We start from the raw sequence: 23,185 nt of genomic DNA on the forward strand, positions 1-23,185 counted from the left end.
GTACTTTTAAACAGCTAGGAAACTCTCAGTGGTTACTCTGTACTTACATAACTCCTCAACATAGCATTTAAGACCCTCTTGATCTTCCCAGCCATCCTTTCTAGCTTCATCACCATCAGCTTTTCCTCATATGGTTTTATATTTCAGCCAAACCTTATTGCCTACTGTTTATTCTCCAGGTATGCCATACTGCTTCTCTCTTTCATGCACTGGCTTTGAAGGTTCTTTTGGCTGGCCTGGAATCACCTGTTCACATCTTTTTAAAATTAAAATCTTACCTTTTGTTTAATCCCACTTTAAATAGTTGCTCATCCATTTTGTTGCATGAATGAACCAGTTTTACAGATAATTTTCTAATTTCTTTCCTCATTGTATTTGTTCATGAAGTAATTTTTGAATCCCTACTGTGTGCCATGAACTACTAGCTAGTTGCTAGAGCAAAAACAGTTGTAGTTCCTGCCCAGGATTTTCAAGCTAGTATGCTTTCTTAACTTTCATTTAACCTTATTTTATAAGGCATTTCCTTATAACTTTTATATTTTACCTCCTTTATAACTATGTTAGCATTTTTTTCTTTTCTAAATAGCTTCTTAAGGGTCAGTATTGCATCTTGTTTATCCTCCTATCCACCATAGTGCAAAGCATTTGATAAGTTTAGGAGGTGTTAAGTAGATACTTTTTGGAGATAAAATTTTTAAAAAAAGGAAAGAAGAAATATTGTGTGTATATATAGGCATGCCATATATATAGCTTTCCACATGTAATATGGATTTCAGTCTTTCATTTGATATAAGAAAAGTTTTTTGTTTCATATAAGCCATAGGTTTGTTTTTGTTTTTTAGTCCAGAATAGGTATATATTTTTCAAAATTTTGGGATTATAGTCTAATTACAACTTTACAGTAGAAATTCTTATTGGTTTAAATACAGTAATTGTTTTATGAGCATATTGTCTTCTAGGGAGTGTTCTAGATCTATTACGTATTCCCAAGTGTGGACTTGACTTTAGGTCTTTTGATTTTACCTGCCATTTAAAATCATAAGTCTTCAGGAAGCTTCATACCTCCCTGGTGTCACATTTTTCTAAGTTGCCATGAACTTGAATTTTACATTTCTTCTTTAGCTCTTGTTTCATGCTATGTCCTATGAATAATTAATTTGATCCTTTGGTAAATTTGTTCTAATTTCGAGGCTTTGCACTCAGAGATGTTGTGAAGAATATGTTTTTGAAAAAACAACATAGGCACTTTGGTGAAGAGAAGCAGCGTTCAGTTTTTTAAAATATAAATTTGTACGTAGTTCTAGTAGTGGACATTTGTTAATTCCCTTCCTGGTATCCATTCCCTCTTGGTCCCTTCAGTTGTAGGCTGTACTTTTCCTTTATTTTCAGCCCTTTAGATCTAGGTCCTTTAGTATCGTTACTTGCTCCAGGATATCTCAATTAGTTTAATCTAGTTTAAACCCTCACTACTTTTAGCTTCATTTCTGCTCTAGTCACATAATGCTAGTGAGTGCTCCTGGAAAAGGAAAGTTTCTTTCTTCCTCAAGAGCTACTGAAAGAGGCCCTTCCTCTCTTTCTAGATAGTGTCATATAAAATTGTGAGGTATAGAATGGCTGCAGCTATTTTTATTGCCAAGACTGAAAGCAGCCTGAGAATGAACCTACTTATGGAACAGGAGAGAACCAAGAGAATGGCAGCCCCTATGGCATTGTGAATCTCGATCAAATTTCCTCTAGGTTTTTCAGTTAGTAAAGTCTCTCCTTCTGTGTTTGCTTAGAAACATTTATTATGTGGCTACTGTATGCTGGGCACTGTGATAGGCATTAGTAATATGGAGAGATGAATGAAATATATTTCTTATGCTAACGGGGCTTACAGCTAGAATAGAGAAACAGATATGTAATAAGATGAATGAGATAAAGTACAAACCATAGAGTGCCCGCAATATGGAAAGGCTTTTCAATAGTTGCCATGGAAAAAAATGGTGGAAGAAATGGTTTCTGCTTATGGTCTCTATAAGAGTGCCAAAATTAGAAGAACCTGCACAATAAGTCTACAGCAATCTTTTGTTGTTAGCAGTGGTTTAATTTAAGTACAGCATTATTTTTCACATGAAATTAGTGCTAATTTGGGTTTGTATTTGATTTGTGAATTTTTTGGCTTTATAATTTAAGAGCTGTAAAATGACTATTTTTAATTTTATTCATAGTTAAATTTGTCAGTGATTGGATAGGTCCATGAGATTTTTTTTTTTTTTTTTAAAGATAGCCTTATACTACTCAATTTTGAGAAACACTATAGAGGTTGGTGCCGGGGAACCACTGACAAGTTGAGATAGTGGATGGATGGAGGATAAGATTGTAAATAGAGAAATCTCGTGGTTTAGGTTGATAATGAGAAGTTTGAAGGTGTAGAAGTGGGATTCGAGAAGAAAGAGTACAAGGTATGTTCACTACATAGCCTTTGTGGCTGATTTATATTTGTGGGATGTGGGAGAATCCTCAGATGTCTAGTCAGTGACTGGATGGATGAGGTTGCTGCTCAGAAAAATAGAGATTATTGGATGAAGAAACAATTTTTTTATGGGACTGAGGTAGGAGTCAGGGTGCTCGTATGTGGAGATGACGGCATCTGATTTGAATATCTTGAACTTAAGGTGTTTTTTAAACATCTGGGTTAAAAAGTCCTGTAGTTCATTAGACAGGTTAGGAAAAGAAATATAATTTAGGAGTCTTCAGCATTTAGAAAGTAATCGAAACCATAGAATTATAAGATTGCCCAGGAAGATTTTATTGAGTGAGAAGTGATGCCAGAGTTATTCTAGATGGTCTGAAAGAGGAATCAGCATTCTTCCCGTCTCTTGCTTTTCTGTGCCACTAGCGTCCATATTCAAAATCCCTGGTGGATGTGTCTATTTGGGTAAGAAAAAAATATGGAGAAAGAAAAAATAATTCTCAAGAGATTAATTTTAACGGTAAGTATTAAATGCTTCAGTGTGTTTAAGACTTTTGGCTTTCTTTCCCAACTCACAGATTGCCCTCAGGAATAGAGATTTTAGGCTAGCCCCCTTAACCTACATCATTTCTATCCAGGTCCACAGATCTGGCACTTTTTTTTTTATCTATGAGGGCCAATTCAGAAAAAATAACTGTTTACTATGCATAGTTCCCCTATGTATATACAAAGTATCTGATCAGAGTAGGGGATACTTATAAAGCAAGTTAAAGACTCTTTTTCATATAGACAATCCTTGACAAATAGAAGGAAATATGAGTCTGAACACTTCATTTATACAGGATACTCTTGAAGATGTAGACTAGGCCTAGGTATGAAGTAAGACTGCAGTCATTAGGGGATCCTGATAATCCAGGTGTTGTCAACGTTGATAGTGAAACTTCAGCAACCCAGAATGCCTATGAGAACAAGATGTTACAATTTCAGAGTTGACAGTCAAAACTTGAATGTAAAAAATGAAGAGCTATGAGATAGGTCTAATTATACCTAAGGCAAAAGATAGTCTTTTGGTGATTTCCTGAGTTTAGGAATGAAAATATCAGTTACATATCTTTTAAAACACCACTTTGGAACTACTTAAAAAAACAACACTCATTTATCCTTTTCCTTATTTGTGTGTATAAAAATATTTGTTAAACATATTTTAAACTTATGTACAACTTGATTTATTTATACTTACTTAGACATACATGAGTCCACTCTTATTTATCTTAGGAAATCAAAATAGTGTCTTGGCAAATTTGACATCCTTTACTGATATGTAGCATGCTACAGGACTGATTTTGGAAACTGTTAGGATTTGCAAATGTCAGACTGACTAGAATTCAGAAAGTCAGGACAGATTACATTGGTATTTATGGTGGTTCAGTTTGATCAACTTCTCTTGACTGAAGCAGAATTAAGTATTTGAGCAAATGCAGGATACACAGAGCAATAGTGAGGAGGGGGAGAATTTAAATGTTTGAAAATGATGGTGGCAGAAATCTCAGTGGCCACAGATTAATTTCAGCTGGCTCAGTAAGAAGTTTACCGAAGAGGTTTGAGATGGGATATGTGAGTATAACAAAGTATGCATAATAATTTCAGTGTTTTTTAATTTTTACAGTAATAAATATGTGGTGGTCTATACATCTTTAAGGTATATCCAGAATATGACCACTTCTTACTATCTCAGTTAGTGTCGCCTTGGGGCTATCTACCATCATCTTTTGCTTATATTATTGTAATAATATCCTAAATATTGCTGCGTTTTGGAATCACCTGAAGATTTTTAAAAAATATCGATGTCTGGCTTCTTCTGGCAGTCATTCTGATTTAATTGGAATGGGTTACCACCTGGGCACAAGGATTTTTTTTTTAAGCTTCTAGTCTTTCTAATATGCATTGCCCCCAGTAATCAGAAAATCAATACTCTTTCTGAAGTAGTCCCTTTGTTTTTATTTTTTTTTAATAGTCCTTTTATCTTGACAATGTTTAAATACTAGTAGCCATGCTCATTTAATTTGGGACTTTTTCATTTCTTAAAGTTACTAAGTTCTAAATGTATCCATTAAGCTTCTTAGATGTGAGTAGTGAAAGCTGACTCTGGCTGTTTTAAGCAGAAATAAAGTTTTACTGGTAGAATATTAAGTGGCTCACACAATTTGTAGAAAGCTGAATGGAGCCAACCTTAGAAAAAGTACAGGAACAAAAGGAGACTAAAGAGGTAGAACCACAGCACAGCTCATGGCAGTGAGACCATTACTGCTGTCTGCTGAACAGTGACTGGATGCATCAGATCTCACTACTGGCTGTGCTGGCCACTTCATGCCACCACTGGTTCTGTTGCTGTTACTGCCCTTGAAAATTATATGTTGCCCCTTCTATGGCCGTCCATGGTCAAAAAGAATTCTCTCTTGTCTCTGCTTTTCTGTCACTAGCCTTCATATTCAAAATCCCTAGTAGGTATGTCTATTTGGATAAGTGTAGGCTGCCAGGATATGTGGAAAAGCAAGTACATATCTGGCATTTTCAGTTTTTAGTAGTGGAAGCATAGGCTGTATCTTGCAACAGAACTCATGAAGTTGGGAATTCTCCAAACACAAGCAAGGGTTTCACATGGTTGGAAGCCAACCAGATGATAAAGGTGCACTACACATAGTATAGCCAACAATGTGTTATTTATTTTATTCGTTAATTCCTAGTCCGCAAACTAAGAACCCATAAGACACTGAGTTCTTCCACAATGATTTTTAAACATTTAGAGCCTACTACCACTTGTCCCTTAGCAAACAGTAAGAGATAACAAAATAAATGAACAAATAGCAAGCAAATTAATAGGGAAACTTGGTTATATAACTTTTAAGTACTTATGTGTTATTTTTGGAGGTGTGGATGCCAGTATAAATATAAAATAGGCTTGTTTCTTGGTAGTTACGATGGAAGTTATCAATGTTATATAGTAACATTGTCCAATAGAAATATAATGTGAGCCACAAATGTCATTCATATATGTAATTTTAAATTGCATTAAAAAAGTAAATAGAAACATTTAATTTTAATAATGTATGTTATTTAACCCAGTGTGTTCAAAATATTATCGCTTCAACATTTCTTCAATATAAATATTTAAGGGTAGTTTACATTTTTTTCATACTGTCTTCAGAATCTAGTATATATTTTAAACTTAGAGCAATGCTCAGTTCAGATTAGTCACATACAAAGTGCTTAATAGCCACATGTAGTCAGTAGCTACTGTATTGGACAGCAGTTCTGTGCCATTGTATAAAATGCTCTATGACTTCTAAGTACTGCCAGCTAAACAAACATACTTATGATGAAGTGTTTTAGACACCTTATGAAACTGTATGTGTGTTTAAAAAAATGTAACCTAAAAATAAAAACAAATGCTTGATTACCCATTCTCTTCTAATCTAAGTTACACTTGATTTTGCAGTTTTGCAACTTTTTTTTTTTTTTTTTTGGTGGCAGGGAGGGAAGTGTGAAATGGGAAAGAGAAACCTAAATTTTTTCATTAGGCTTTGTTTTTGTTTATTAATATTTCTTTTCTGAATATTTAAATTTGTGAGGGATTAGGATATTCCAGAAGCACCTTAAAGCAGAGAAAGGCAACATACTAAAGTTTAGAGTTTATATATGAATAATTAAATATGTCATATTTTATTACATTTATTGTCTATGTCCCTACTAGGCTTTAGTAGCTGAAGTTTTGAAAATAAAAAAGATAATAGTGACTATGTGCTTGAGATTTTATTTATCATATATGATTTCTTTTCCCTAGATAATTCATGTTGATAGTAAGTTTTGTGTTCTAATTATTTTTATTCTTGCAGGCTGCTGAATCAGGAATAATAAAAGTTAAAACAATAGCTGCACGAAACACCGAAATTTTGGCAGGTAATTTTTTGCATTAAAAATTCAACAATTAATGAAAATTTGACTAATAGTAGAAGTAGGATCTTAAAAAAACAAAACAAAAAAAGTCATTTTTTGGTAGCATAAAGTCCCTAACTGATAAACTGGGTTCCCCAGAGATGAATGCTATAACATTTTCTGAAATCAAAAAGTGTAAAACTACTAACTTCTAAAAGGCAAGAATTTTTCTTACTCATTTCTGCAGTCTTCACCTTTTGTCAATCATGTAAGACACACCTAACCCATAAAAGGCATTTAGTTAATATTTGTTGTATTGAATTGAATGGAAGAACAGTTCTCAGTCCACCTTCCAAGATTTATTTTATCTTTAATATGAGCAAGTTATAATGTAGTGTTATAAATTTAGTGTTACTACATGAGTTTTTGAGTCCTGGAACTAAGACAATATGGTCATGAACAAAGAATGAGAGTGGGGTGGAGAAAACAAATGTTTCCTTACATTCTCTTTATTGAACCTGATTTTCAAGGAGGAATTTTCAAGAGTTTCTCTTTGGCATCGTTTTGATGATCAGTCTACTTTTCTTTAGTGCCTTTGTGTTCTTGCCTCAATAATGAACATGGAAAAGAAGGAAACTGGCATTTTTTGAGAAATTGTTACACATGTCAGGCATTTGTGCAACTCTGTCTTTCACAAGACAACCTGTGGGAAAAGATTCTTATAGTAGAGCAATTTGAGATGCAAAGAGATGAAGTTGCTTGCCTGATGTCACATGATAAGTGGTAAAACTACATTCAAATCTAGAGCTGTTATAGAGCTCATGTTCTTCCTGCTCTGGTGTATTTTGAGGTTTCTACACCAGCCTCTCCCTCCCAAGCGTTTATACTTCACCATGCTTACTTTACTGATCCTTAAATGTGCATTTTCATTTCTAACAGTGCTATTAGTCTCAGCTAGTTATAGGACCAAAGCATCTCTATTTTATATAAATTCACATAAAGTAATTTACATAAAGTCCAAATACTAGCAAAGAATTTAACTCTCATAAATCTCTTTGCATTTTTTCAAAAAAGATACCAATAAATCCCTAATTGGTGGAATTTCAAGAGTATTACAAAATGAAATTAAGACTTGGGGGAGAAGATTAATGGGGGAGGGGAGAATGGATTTCACTTAGGCTTGTCAGCTTTGCTGGAAATTTGCCCTTAGGGTTAGCTCTCCTAAGTTACATCTGTTTTTCGCAGCTTCTTCTGTGATTTTGAACATTCTGTCAAAACACCAAATAGTTTTATAATATTTTTCACATCATTGAATAATGCTCTGTGTGCATGTTGAGAAGGGGTATAGTGAAAGTGATGTTACTGGTAAAGGCAAAGGTATGTATGGTTGAATTGGGAGGGTGGGCAAGTGGGTTTTGGGAGATGCATGTGGGGTGGATTAGTTACTGTGAGGAAATTAATGTTTAAAGATAAATTATGACCTGGATATTTTTAAGTTGGAGACATCATTGGCCAATCATTTTAGAATATCATTACAAATATTTACTTTTGTTACTATAATTGCTGATATCATGGTAAGTTTTTAATTATTCTCCGGTAATAGGAGTTTACATTGAGTCTGTAGTTGGTGGAAGATATTTTAAAAAGACTGATTTCTTCAGAGGATCACTGTCTTTTATAGAGTTGTATACCAAGTAAAATGTCTAATTAGTTAATCTTAAAGATGAGTAAGAGAAATTTTGTCTCAGTATGAGTTTAATATAGATGAGCTATTAATTTCATTTTAATCAGTTAGATTTATTGAGATCAAGGTAGAACAAATCTTTATGCACATAGAATTAATTGTTCATGCTTTAATATCCATAATATCCAGAGCTATGTACTTGAGAGCTATATTAGCATTTAAAATATTTTCTGGTATTTTTTTTTTTTACCAAGTATTTATAGCAATTGGTATCTCAAAACATATAGATTTTAGACCACTGTTATTTTGAAAATCAAAGGCTCTTAAGAACAGGGAGACTTTAAATTCATCAATACATATAGTTTCTAAACTAATTCAAAGTACAATTCATAGTTCAGTTAATACTGAGAAAAAGTTTTAGTTGAATTTTTGGGTTTTTGAGAAATGTTTACTTCTCTATAGTGCTAGAAACTGTAGGTTACTATTTTTGTGCTATAATGGAAGTTAAATATATACAATTGAGTCTCAAGTAAGATATTGAATCCTCAGTACCCTGAATATTCAGAAAATATAAAGGGTTGCTATAAAAATCAGAACCCTTAATTAGTATCAATTTGAACAATGATACTCAGCATAAATTTCTAGCCAACTTTAGTTTTCTTAGATTTATTTCCAAGTGAAAGGTGACTACATTGCAGAATAAGTCTTTGCTTTACATCTCCCCTTCTTTTAAGCATCCTCCTTTAATGTTTATTTTTCTTTGTTTTCACTGCCGTCATGAATGCTGACATAAGTGGGAATGCTATGCCAGGTAATGTCAGCATTGATTCAAATATACAGATCATTATCTCAAATTTCTTTTTTCTTTAAAGATAAAACTCTGTGAATGAGAGAGAACATCATCAAGTTTTTCATTTATAAGGCCAGATGCCTTAATCTTACATTCGACTACCATATATTACAAATTGCTTTTATTATCTCAGCTTATAACATATTTGAAATTAAGAAGGTTCGTGTTACACAAAAATTACATAAACAGATAATCTGTTTTTAGAATAAATATTTTAAACAAGGAAGTCAATGAAGTTGTCATATCTTTAACCCCTGTTCAGAACTCTAAAGATTACATCTACCTATGGCTGCTTTTAGCTACTGTCAATATACATATAGAATTTTTGCAGAGATAATCATTATGTGTGATTTGCATTCTTTTCTCACACAGTTTCCCTCACCTTTTTCATTTCTACATGGTCTTATTATTAAAAGGTCTCTAAGTAATTTGAATATACTTTGGATTTTTTTGCCCGGCATTAAAAGGTAAATTATCTGCTGATTTTCATCAGTATATTCTATCTTATCAATACATGTACTTGTGATATTTTATAAACATCTTTAGAATATCTCATACAACATATTCTTAATAAAGAAATAATTATGTAAGAATCACTGGGGATATACAAAGATGGTTAATATAATTCACCTACAATCTACACGGAAATGTAAGAAATATACTTGACAGTATATTTGTGCCATTCATGCTGTTTAGCTTACCTGCATTTTGAAATCCTTTGCCAGAAATTTTCCTTTCCAGATGACATACTCTCTGAGGTCAGGATCAATATCTTTTTCTTCCTTATGGTGCTAAGAGTTAGTACATTACATGTGAAGTAGTAAGTCCTGGTTAAATGTAGGCTGCTATGAAGTGAGTCACTTCAAAAATGCAAATAAGTCTCTCAGTACTGCCTCTAGTATGTTTGTCTACCTCTCTTTAATTTTACATGTCGTGATTTTTTGAGTACGTGAATTTTGTTTTACTTAGTTCACATCAGCCAGATAACAGAGGAGATAGACCCTAAACAGAGAATTTTAATATTATGTAGTAAATGCCAAAAGGGAAGTATAGACAGGCTTGTTATTGGAACCTAACCCATCCTGGGAAATTGAAGGTGAGTCTTGAAGTTTTAAGAGGAGTTAGCCAGGCACATAAGGTGAAGAGGAAAGTAAAGGAGATTACTTAAATACATGAAGTATAAAACAGCTTGATCTATTTGGATACACTATTCAAGTATTGCCATTGTGTGACATCCTCAGCAGCTTGATGGAAAGAGTTTGAATCAGGGAAATGACACATATTAATATTTTTATGTGAATTACTCTGACAGCAATTCAGAAGATACATTTCATTGTGCCATCAGTAAGGCAGAGATCTGTTGATAGGCTTTTCCTATAATCCTGGCTAGAAGACACAGGGGGCTGTAACTAAGGCCATGAGCACAAGTTGACCCACCCAGCAAGCCAGAGAAATTATGTAGTTTCTCTACTGTATAATGTTTATTTATTTATTTATTTTCCTTGAGTTTCTTTTTTACTTTTTTAAGTTTTAATTTGTATCCTACCTTCTATTATATCATAAATACTTTTCTTTGATGCCATCTTTTTTTAATTCTTTAAATTGCTCCATAATATTTTAGCAAGTGATTGTAGTTTATTTAACCATTCTTTTATGTTAGGCATGTTTCAGTGTTTAGAGGTTTTTTTTTAAGATAAATTTCTAGCAACAAAATTATTAAAGGGTATAATCATGTTCTTAGAATTTGTCATCACGCTGCTTTCTGAAAAGATAAAACTTTATGCCTTTACCAACAATATGTGAGTATATTTTTATGACATCCTGACCAGATTATTATTTTAAAAAATCTTTTTGGTAATTGAATAGGCAAATGACTTCTCATTTAATTGACATATCTTTTTAATGTTGAACATTTTTCTCTGAATAAATTAACTTCTTTTTTTATTTTACATTTCTTTTTATGTATCTTATCAAATTGTTTGAGCTTTATATAGCAAAAATATTAATTTCCCAATATATGTATATCATATTTTCTGCAAGTCATTTACTTTTTAATTTTTTATCTAGATGCTTTTATTTTTACTAATTTAAATTTTCTGATTTTTATGTACTCCACTTAGGAAACTCTTCTTCTTCTATGTAGTTCATAGTCATTTACTTTCTTCTAGTTTTTACCAGCTTAATTTGTTGAATAATCCTTTTCTAATAATCTGCTTTTTATATGATACTGCCTGTACTTTTGTTATTCAATTCTTGAATCATTTAAAACATTGTCAGACTTTTTGAGCCATTGAAATTTTTAAAAATTTTAGGAATATCAGTCTTTCCCATAAGATTTTAAGGGTTTTGAGGATAGCAGTTGTGTCTGTATCACATTTTATTACTTTCACAAGAATTATAATTTGTTATTTAGTGACCATTAAAATTTATTGTAATAAAACTTTTATTAACCCCTATTAATGTGATTCATAGTGGGGTATCCTAGTTTAATTCTTTTTTTCCAGGGTAAAAACTGCAATTATGCAGTGAAACTGCTCAGAGCAAGGAAACCCCTAGGATATGGGGACCTGCTGGACCTCTTTCAGGTGTGTGAAAGTGCTTCATCTGATCTCACAGTTATAAAATTTGGAAATAAAATATATTTAACAACACACAGTGTTTTCTATTAAAGGAGTTATGCTTATTAAGGGATTTAGGTAGAAAATAAAATTTTACTTTTTTTTTTCCCCCAAAACTATCTTTATATTTTAATGGAAATTGAAGTAACAGATTTCGATTAAGGAGAATTGACCTTTTCTTCTTCTTTTCCTGGAATGATAAAAAAAAAAGTGGTTAAATCAAGATATTTTTATACAGCCTTTTCTTCAGTGTGATTTCTAGAATCTAAACCCAGAGTTTTTTATATAAACTTATGCTTAAATAGCATGTCATTAAAATTACTGTACATAAAAGGAGAGAAGCTGTCCAAACTAGAAGAGCATGATAAAGTTCTCCCTAGGACAACTATCACTTTTAAAAGAAGAAAACAGATTTTTATCTTACTATATTGTGATCTGGATAGGGTGGATATGTTTTTGTTTTTCACATTATGCTTCAAAAGACAGAATAGATCAATAGGTTATATTTATTTTTTTGATGACCATCTATTCTGGATAACAGAAACTTCATTTTTGATCACTATATTGTCATATAAACTGGGAGGAAAAAAGTGAGAAGAAAAGAGATAGATGTTTGATTCCTTTGAGTTACATTAAAATGAGATTTTTAAAAGTTATTTTCATTACTACTTTATTTCAGTTTGATAGACCTGGATAACTGACTGACATGTATATAACACTTCACTATAACTCACCTTATTCTTTATAAGATGCACAGTTTTTTCACATTTTAATATTCTCCAAATTGGTATACATCTTATAATTGATGGCATCTTAGAATCACTGTGGGCTAGGTAGTGTTGTGGTGTCTTTTTCAGTGCATATGAACAAGTTCATATTTGTTCGGTTGAGTTATGAGTGTTGTTGATATCACATGTTTAATTGCTCTTTAAAATGTCACGTTAGTTGTGCAAAAACTTTCCATTAATGTCTAATGATAAGATTAGAAAAGCACCAGGATCAAAACATGCAGTGTGGGTATAATTGATTTAAAAGATCTCAGAACCAGTGGTGAAGTACTCTTTCAATAAAATGAAGTATCCCCAAAGCTCTTGATGGCCTTGATGAAATTGTGAAGAAAAATTCTGAATGATTAGTGAGTATTTTATCATAGTTTAATTGGCATTGATTTTCTTTCTGTGTGATATTACAGCTGTGTCTTAAAATCACTGTCATCAGAGACTATGAAAGTACATTGTTTTTCCTTCTATGAGGATAGGATCCTTTTTCTTCATATATCTGAAGACTTCAGGCAGACTTTAAAGTGCAGATCATTGGTTCATCTTAAATACTTTTAACTCTTTTTACTTCTATTTGAATTTAGTGCTGTTTATTTTAAAAAGTGGCAACATAACATGAGAAGAATAGTGAACCAGAAGTTAGAAGACATATTTTCAAATTCCGATTGTACCACCTATTTACTTGTCACTTGGGCTAAATCATGCCCTATAAACTCTGTATGATTATTGTGATACTCAAAATGAGAAATGCATATTAACATAAAAATTACAAATGCAACTTGTTACTATTGAAAACTTTTATTTACCTAAACAACATTTAATAATTAGAAATGTTCAGCAGAGTTGAGAGTAGCCTCATTCTAGCATGATCAAATATGGCAGGATATTTACTGCTTCAGAATAGTATTTTTTGAGCTTTCTTATTATCTTTTAATGATTCATGTAATTGTTTCGAAACATTGTTATGGAAAATTTATATCTCTGGGTTTAAGTCAAATCCTTTATACATAAGAAAGAAGGAAATAAGGCAAGGGACCCCTTTTGGAAACTCTTCTTTCCAGTCATATTTATCTCTTGTCTCATATATGTCTCTTAGCTGTGCTAATTCACTCATTTATGCTGGCATACTGAGGGACTTTGCAAAGCATGCTGTAGGAAATTGTAGTCTTTATTTACCATACCATAAAGAGAGCTTTGGGAACAGAGAGCTAGAGGTTTAAATGATAAAATTAATGTTATTATTGGTTTTATACTTACTTTCAATGGTGATTCTGGATGACTTTCTTACAGTTTCTTTTGAAAAATATGTTGAAACTCAGATTTGTATGTCTTTATTACAAGTCTTAACCTCAAAAAGCAGTTGATGGATGTAGTACCTTGGAAGTGTATACCAAACACATACATTTATATGTTCTTGACTCGGAATTCCATGATACTTATTCAGATTTCCCAAGGATGACAAACCTGTCTTATTTATCTTTGTTTAGGCGTTGAGTGTGTATTGATTTAATTTTGTTTGGTAATTATATATGATTCAGTTTGTGCATTTCTAACCTTTTCCATTTTTATTGCCACTCTAAAACTTCTGAAAGAATTGACTTGGTAGGAAGAGTTAGGATTTGGAATTTTAGTATGTGCATCCAATTAATTAAAGTAATGCTTCAGTAATAAGAGGAATGATGTTATTGTTTTTAATGAGTTTATTTCTTGAAGAAGAAATTAAGGCTATGTAAATTCAAGGCATATAATAAAATTATGGGGAGTTTTTGAATATTCAGAAATGTGGTGGCGATGATGGGTATACTATTTTAAATTACTTTTTCTTCTCTAGAATACGAATTCTTATTTGTGTTTTCCCTTCTGCACTATTGAAGAAATAGTATGATTCTCTGAGGCAGAATAGAACTTCTGAGAAGTTAACTGTAAAGAGTTTAAAATAAGAAGGGAAAAACCAAAGGGTGGAGTGTCAGGAGAAATATGTAACAAAGCTGTAGTTAGGGGTGTAGTTTAGATACAGAGTCTGTTCTGTAGTATCTATTTGAAGTATTTTAACTCTAATACTTGATTTTTACTTTGGTGTTTATTTTACCAAAAGTAATTTTTATTAAGTTGTCATTACTAGTTGTAATTATATAAAAATGTATTGCTATTTATGAATTAGATTTAATCATTTATTTTATATATGTTCTAAATAAAGCACTGAAAGAGAACAGCTCAGAAGTTGTTCAGCCTTTTCTAATGGGTTGTGGAACCAAGGAACCGAAGATCACTCAGTTATGTTTGGCTGCCATTCAGAGACTCATGTCACATGAAGTAGTGTCTGAGGTAATGTGAAGATTTTATATGAACTGTGCACCTAAGAATCAGATCAGGAGGTTTCTTAAGGGAAGAATGAAACATACTTGATATTTAATGTCAAACAGTTTTAGGAATAGCAGTGTTCTTGAAGGACATGTCTTAATTTTAAAAGATTAACAAAATATTTTATTAAACACATTAATAATGAATAAAGATGAAGTGTATTGTCAAGTAATTTATAACTTTCATAGTCATAGTTCAGTAATATAGATGATTATTTTGAGAAGCAAATTTTCAATATCATTGAAGAGAATATAAGTCAAAAAATTTATAAAGGTAGGAGGGAAAATCATGACTTTCCTGGATTATCTGAAGTGATAATTTGTCGTTCATTAACTTAAGTGTATTTTTTACATCTAATTTTATGATGGTAAAACAAGAAGAAACATTTCATCACTATGAATCTGCATCCTGCTTTCAAACGTAGTGGTGTTAACCTTAACTTTATACTCTATAAGGTTATAGAGTGGTAAATTCATATAGAAGTGGTAAATTCAAATAGAAGTGGTAAATTCATTTGCCTTTAGTACAGCATTCTAAACAATGTCAGATCTGAGTTTATAAATGTGTTGTTAGGTTTCATTTTATTTTTTCTATAACATTGTAGATGGAATAATATATAAGAAACAGTAACAGACTCATAATTTGCATATATCCATATTCATCAGTGTCCAAGTGAAATATACCCATATTATTGTAGGCATGAGCTTTGATTTTGACTAGGTATTTTATCACTGTATGCAGATATTTGCTATTTGCAGATATTTAAATGGTATATTATATTTTAAATAAATTAATTTTTTGAGAAGAAAATTGGTTGTCTCAAATTGGTTGAGAGACATGTGCTTGGATTGTATATCTAGAAACACAGGCCTTGCTATTGTAATCAAGAAATTCTCTCCGGCGAAGTAATAGTTGTATGCTATTTTATTTTTTTTGACTAATTAAAATAATTATTTTACAGACTGCAGCTGGAAATATAATTAACATGCTTTGGCAGCTAATGGAAAACAGTCTTGAAGAACTTAAACTACTTCAAACAGTTCTTGTTCTTTTAACAACCAACACAGTAGTTCATGACGAGGCACTCTCTAAGGTAGGAAACCTGTTTGACGAAGTTCATAAGTGCTTTGAGACAGTATTTGAATACTGAAACAGAAAAGCCCTGGTACTGTTTGAACCAAAAGCTACTTTCCTGTACCTACTGTGATAATGGACACTGCACATTAAAAACCATCAGCACCTTATTTTCCTCAGTTTAGAGTTGAAATCAGGTTAGGGTGAAAGCAAAGCCCTTTGGGTATAATTAACAGGCTTAGTTATGAATGGGAAATAGAAAAAGAAAAGTAGCAGAGAAATAAGAGTAGAGGAAGAGGAAAGAGAAAAATATTTTTTGAGGTATCAGTGTTCTCTACAATTGCCTTGAGTATTCCCTCTGATAGCTCTCCCTTATCGCCCTTTAAAAATAATTTCACATGTATATGATATATAAGCTAGATTGTTTAAACCTGTCCCTTAAGTAGCTGGAAAAGTGTCTTTTTGACATTTGTACTAGATAAGGGCTGCATATGTGGTAGCTATTTCTCATTTCTTACTACTCCCACCCTCTTTGGAAAATATAACACCTGTTCTTTTATTTATTTCACTATTTAAAAAGTATTGTAAAATTATGAACTATTTCTAAAGAACAGAAGGTACAGACGGTGATATAAAGACCAGTCTTTAATTAATGGTTTATTGTTTAAGGAATTTGTTAGACTTTTACTAAGAGTTCTTATATAATTTGCATACTTTTAAAGATGGATGACTTATAAAGTAGAAAAGTACACTGTCAGATTAAGCTGTGTATACTATCTCTGGAGAGTATACTATATTTTTTAGTTATTCCTTCAATGTTCTTAGGTCATAATAAAATTTTACTTAATTGCAAGAGGCTTATTTTAAGCTCATACATGTTTTAGAAAATTTTTCATCTACTTTTATATATACTTTCGTTGTATATAATTCTTTTTGGTTTCTAGCTATCAAATTATGTTCTTATATATCTCTTTAAAATGTTATAAAAGATTACTGTTTGACCTACCAAAACAATAACTGATAATAGTTTTATAACTAAATACAGGATTTATTTTAGTATGTTGGTTAATTTGGAACTATAATATTTTGGGATTAAAATGAAGTATAAAGAAATAATACAAAATTGAATAGTGCAAAACCTTCTATGTAACATGTACCTTTCCTTTATGTTGAAATTAAAGAGTAATAGTGGTATCAAACACTTATTTCCTTAAAAACTTTTAATATAATTAATATGATAAGGCAAAGAATTTAAACTACCATTATGTTTTTCTTCAAGAATTTTTTTTTTTTTTAAACTGTGAAACTTCTAGAACACTTCTAAATCTACCTTGGGGTAGATTTTCTTAGGTGGGGCACAAAATCTATGAATCATAAAAGACCCTATAGAATGGGGGGAAATATTCACAAATATTTGACGAGATATTATCTATAATTTATAAAAAAATTCTTACAATTCATTCATAAGATAACCCAATAAAAAATGGGCAAATGATTTCAACAAACACTTTACAAAATAAGGTATTCAGATAGGTAATGAATACATGGAAATTGGCTCAACATGAATAGGTATCAGGGAAAAGCAAATTAAAACAGCAATTAGATATCATAATACATCCATTAGAATAGCTAAAATTTAAAAAGACTGATCATATCAAGTGTTCTTGAGGACATGGAATAGTTCTGAACTTTCCCATACTACTGGCAGGAATGTAAAATTGTAAAGCTACTTTGGAAAACTATCAGTTTCTTTAAAAGTTTAACTTATACTTACCGTATGATCCAGCCTTTTCACTTCTAGGTGTTTATTTACCCAAGGTAAATAAAAACATATGTCCTCACAGAGACTTGTATATGAATATTCATAGCAGCTTTATATAGCCAAAAACTGGAAACAACTCAAATGTCTATTAGCAGGTGAATGGATAAGCAAAATGTGGTATACCCATACCTTGGAATACTACTCAGGAATAAAGTACAAACTACTGATAAAAAGAACATGGATGAATATCACAAGTATTACAAGTGAAGGAAACCAGACACAAAAGAGTGCATACTGAATGATTCTGTTTGTAGAATGCCAGCTGATTCTATAGTGAAAAAAAGCAGATAGGTGGTTGCCTGGGGCCAAGGGTGGAAGAAAAAAATGGACTGGAAAAGATGGAAAATGGACTGGAAAAGCGCACAAGGATACTTTCAGAGTGATGGAAATTTCTTGTATCTCAACTCTGGCAGTAGTTTCATAGGTGTATGTAACTGTCAGAACTCATCAAATATAAAATTTAGAAAGGGTACAGTTTATTGTATATAAATTATACTTTATAAAATTGATTTTAAAAAGAATGACTCCTTTAAAAAATTATACTTTTATTTATGTGCTTAGCAAGTATATATAGTATTTCTCTCAATGATTTAGCGATATAACAAACTTTGGGTACTTGTTATTTGCTAAGCAAGTTATTCTAGGGCAATAAAAGCATAGCACATTGTTATATACTTGTTAGAAGTACCAGATTGTATCACACATCACCTTAGCTAATCTTATGTGACTATACATTTACTGAGAGTTTGAATTATTTTAAAATACAAGCATCTTTGTAATTTTATTGTATAAAAGGGTAGGACTTTTAGTAGATGTGATTTGGACAGTTAAACATATATTACTTAATTTTGGTTTGCATCAGATAAAATAAAGATAATAGCCATGTTCTTCAATCTTATTTCATACTAAATTAAAATTGTTTTTTAGGCAATTGTTCTTTGTTTTCGACTGCACTTCACGAAAGATAATATTACAAATAATACAGCTGCTGCTACAGTGCGACAAGTTGTTACTGTTGTTTTTGAGAGGATGGTTGCTGAAGATGAACGACACAGAGGTAAAGTAATAAAAGTTGTTTGCTTTTGACATTGGGTGGTTCTTATATCCATGATTTTTATTTACTTTTAGCCTTTTTCTTCTGAACTTAGGCTATCTAAAAAAAAATACTTTGAAAAATATATTTAGCAACATTATTATGTTGATAATGGCAATTAAAAAAATAAACCCTCCACAATTCTATCACACTGAGAAGTCACTCTGTCTTCCATGTTTATTTCTAAGATATGCATAATTTAATAGTAAGTTGATAATTTCACATTTATACCACATACTACATTACATGTATTTTTAACCAAACATTACATTATATGATTTTTTCATATTATTCTTTCATTTATGTAATTTTAATTTTAGTGGTTGCTTTATGTTTGGTTTCTGTTCTATAATGATCTAGTCTCCTATTGTCCACTTACATTGCATTTGATATTTTATTGTTGTTTTGAGTGTCTTTCTACATGTATTTTTTCCATTCAAATTACTGCTTTTGTGTAAATTCCCAAGAGTGGGATTCTGTTTAAACCTGTCCCTTAAGTAGCTGGAAAAGTGTCTTTTTGACATTTGTACTAGATAAGGGCTGCATATGTGGTAGCTATTTCTCATTTCTTACTACTCCCACCCTCTTTGGAAAATATAACACCTGTTCTTTTATTTATTTCACTATTTAAAAAGTATTGTAAAATTATGAACTATTTCTAAAGAACAGAAGGTACAGACGGTGATATAAAGACCAGTCTTTAATTAATGGTTTATTGTTTAAGGAATTTGTTAGACTTTTACTAAGAGTTCTTATATAATTTGCATACTTTTAAAGATGGATGACTTATAAAGTAGAAAAGTACACTGTCAGATTAAGCTGTGTATACTATCTCTGGAGAGTATACTATATTTTTTAGTTATTCCTTCAATGTTCTTAGGTCATAATAAAATTTTACTTAATTGCAAGAGGCTTATTTTAAGCTCATACATGTTTTAGAAAATTTTTCATCTACTTTTATATATACTTTCGTTGTATATAATTCTTTTTGGTTTCTAGCTATCAAATTATGTTCTTATATATCTCTTTAAAATGTTATAAAAGATTACTGTTTGACCTACCAAAACAATAACTGATAATAGTTTTATAACTAAATACAGGATTTATTTTAGTATGTTGGTTAATTTGGAACTATAATATTTTGGGATTAAAATGAAGTATAAAGAAATAATACAAAATTGAATAGTGCAAAACCTTCTATGTAACATGTACCTTTCCTTTATGTTGAAATTAAAGAGTAATAGTGGTATCAAACACTTATTTCCTTAAAAACTTTTAATATAATTAATATGATAAGGCAAAGAATTTAAACTACCATTATGTTTTTCTTCAAGAATTTTTTTTTTTTTTAAACTGTGAAACTTCTAGAACACTTCTAAATCTACCTTGGGGTAGATTTTCTTAGGTGGGGCACAAAATCTATGAATCATAAAAGACCCTATAGAATGGGGGGAAATATTCACAAATATTTGACGAGATATTATCTATAATTTATAAAAAAATTCTTACAATTCATTCATAAGATAACCCAATAAAAAATGGGCAAATGATTTCAACAAACACTTTACAAAATAAGGTATTCAGATAGGTAATGAATACATGGAAATTGGCTCAACATGAATAGGTATCAGGGAAAAGCAAATTAAAACAGCAATTAGATATCATAATACATCCATTAGAATAGCTAAAATTTAAAAAGACTGATCATATCAAGTGTTCTTGAGGACATGGAATAGTTCTGAACTTTCCCATACTACTGGCAGGAATGTAAAATTGTAAAGCTACTTTGGAAAACTATCAGTTTCTTTAAAAGTTTAACTTATACTTACCGTATGATCCAGCCTTTTCACTTCTAGGTGTTTATTTACCCAAGGTAAATAAAAACATATGTCCTCACAGAGACTTGTATATGAATATTCATAGCAGCTTTATATAGCCAAAAACTGGAAACAACTCAAATGTCTATTAGCAGGTGAATGGATAAGCAAAATGTGGTATACCCATACCTTGGAATACTACTCAGGAATAAAGTACAAACTACTGATAAAAAGAACATGGATGAATATCACAAGTATTACAAGTGAAGGAAACCAGACACAAAAGAGTGCATACTGAATGATTCTGTTTGTAGAATGCCAGCTGATTCTATAGTGAAAAAAAGCAGATAGGTGGTTGCCTGGGGCCAAGGGTGGAAGAAAAAAATGGACTGGAAAAGATGGAAAATGGACTGGAAAAGCGCACAAGGATACTTTCAGAGTGATGGAAATTTCTTGTATCTCAACTCTGGCAGTAGTTTCATAGGTGTATGTAACTGTCAGAACTCATCAAATATAAAATTTAGAAAGGGTACAGTTTATTGTATATAAATTATACTTTATAAAATTGATTTTAAAAAGAATGACTCCTTTAAAAAATTATACTTTTATTTATGTGCTTAGCAAGTATATATAGTATTTCTCTCAATGATTTAGCGATATAACAAACTTTGGGTACTTGTTATTTGCTAAGCAAGTTATTCTAGGGCAATAAAAGCATAGCACATTGTTATATACTTGTTAGAAGTACCAGATTGTATCACACATCACCTTAGCTAATCTTATGTGACTATACATTTACTGAGAGTTTGAATTATTTTAAAATACAAGCATCTTTGTAATTTTATTGTATAAAAGGGTAGGACTTTTAGTAGATGTGATTTGGACAGTTAAACATATATTACTTAATTTTGGTTTGCATCAGATAAAATAAAGATAATAGCCATGTTCTTCAATCTTATTTCATACTAAATTAAAATTGTTTTTTAGGCAATTGTTCTTTGTTTTCGACTGCACTTCACGAAAGATAATATTACAAATAATACAGCTGCTGCTACAGTGCGACAAGTTGTTACTGTTGTTTTTGAGAGGATGGTTGCTGAAGATGAACGACACAGAGGTAAAGTAATAAAAGTTGTTTGCTTTTGACATTGGGTGGTTCTTATATCCATGATTTTTATTTACTTTTAGCCTTTTTCTTCTGAACTTAGGCTATCTAAAAAAGAATACTTTGAAAAATATATTTAGCAACATTATTATGTTGATAATGGCAATTAAAAAAATAAACCCTCCACAATTCTATCACACTGAGAAGTCACTCTGTCTTCCATGTTTATTTCTAAGATATGCATAATTTAATAGTAAGTTGATAATTTCACATTTATACCACATACTACATTACATGTATTTTTAACCAAACATTACATTATATGATTTTTTTCATATTATTCTTTCATTTATGTAATTTTAATTTTAGTGGTTGCTTTATGTTTGGTTTCTGTTCTATAATGATCTAGTCTCCTATTGTCCACTTACATTGCATTTGATATTTTATTGTTGTTTTGAGTGTCTTTCTACATGTATTTTTTCCATTCAAATTACTGCTTTAGTGTAAATTCCCAAGAGTGGGATTCCCTCATGTGAATTTTTGTCTCTGCCTATTAACATGTGTTAATAAAGAATATTTATGTAATGTAAGGATTAATCTTTTCCTTTATTGTAATTTTTAACAATTACATCTTTTTTTATGATTTAAAAAAATTTCCTAAAAACTTAGAAACATGTCCCTTCAGAGAACTGGCAGATACTCTTGTTTGTTTCAATTCTTATAATTTCATAACTTTTAACTATAGAAAAATTTTTTTCCATTTATTATCCTTACTGGATGAAAGGTAAATTTTTTTTCCTGATTAGTTGAACGGATCATAATAAGGTGCTACAATCATGAGCAACCTTTCTGCTTTATATAGTCAAGAAACAAGATTAAGTTATCTTTCCCTTTACATAATTTTTTTTCCTTAACTCCTGATTTTATGTAGTCTTTCACTTTATTTGATGTTATTTTGGTAATACTGGTAAAAATAGCAATGCTAGTAATGGTAATGCCGCCTACTCTAATAATTACCTCACTTTTCCTGAAATTAACCATTGGTCAGATTTTTCACATTCAGTTTCAAGCATTCCGAATCTGTTGGTTTATTAGAATATTCCCACTGATTTTGGTATATTTATTTTTATGCACTTTTCCTATGGGAAATGCATTTGGAATTATAGTAGTTTGAGAATTAACTCTTCTTATAAGTGGCCTGAAGTGACCCCTGAAAATGATTTGCTATTCACTTGATCTAGAAAACCACACAGAGTCATGCACATCTTCATGTTCACTTTAACACTTGTGAAACTGCTTGGGCCATCAAAGGTATGCATATCTGAAAAGCCACTAAATTATCAGAAGGATGTCACTTTATAGAAGCAACGTGTTCCATTCTGTCATTCGATGGTGGAGTTGGTAGTTGTGCCCAAGCTAAACAGTGAGGCTGGATGCAGGGTCGGTGGCCGAAAAAGAGTGCTGAATTTTTGCCGCACAAGCTTAAAAATGCAGAGCGTAATGCTGAACTTAAGAGTTTAGATGTAGATTCTCTGGTAGGTCACTGAGCACATCCAGGTGAACAAAGTTTCCAAGATATGACACAGAACTGACA

At 31.3% G+C, this 23,185-nt stretch overlaps 1 protein-coding gene and 1 long non-coding RNA gene across 7 annotated transcripts in view; one reads left to right on the forward strand and one right to left on the reverse strand.

Moving 5' to 3' along the window:
* Positions 1-23,185, forward strand: part of MON2 (MON2 homolog, regulator of endosome-to-Golgi trafficking) — a 107,705-nt gene that overhangs the window by 7,255 nt on the left and 77,265 nt on the right. For 3 of the 6 annotated variants that reach the window (XM_011383841.2, XM_011383842.2, XM_023525260.1), the window contains exons 2-5: positions 6,349-6,412; positions 14,517-14,644; positions 15,642-15,773; positions 18,504-18,633. In XM_011383841.2, coding sequence (XP_011382143.1) covers positions 6,349-6,412; positions 14,517-14,644; positions 15,642-15,773; positions 18,504-18,633 — 454 coding nt within the window. Of the gene's footprint in view, positions 1-6,348; positions 6,413-11,488; positions 11,508-14,516; positions 14,645-15,641; positions 15,774-18,503; positions 18,634-21,452; positions 21,604-23,185 lie in introns of those variants that run through there. The other 3 variants (XM_023525261.1, XM_011383843.2, XM_023525262.1) reach the window with 3 other exon arrangements.
* LOC111733268 lies at positions 2,768-10,467 on the reverse strand. Its single transcript, XR_002777917.1, has 2 exons — positions 9,624-10,467; positions 2,768-2,912 (listed from the first exon to the last, which is right to left on the reverse strand). It is a non-coding gene; the product is annotated as an uncharacterized LOC111733268 (long non-coding RNA).

Source organism: Pteropus vampyrus, unplaced genomic scaffold (genome assembly GCF_000151845.1).
Source record: "Pteropus vampyrus isolate Shadow unplaced genomic scaffold, Pvam_2.0 Scaffold545, whole genome shotgun sequence".
Lineage (NCBI taxonomy): Eukaryota > Metazoa > Chordata > Mammalia > Chiroptera > Pteropodidae > Pteropus > Pteropus vampyrus.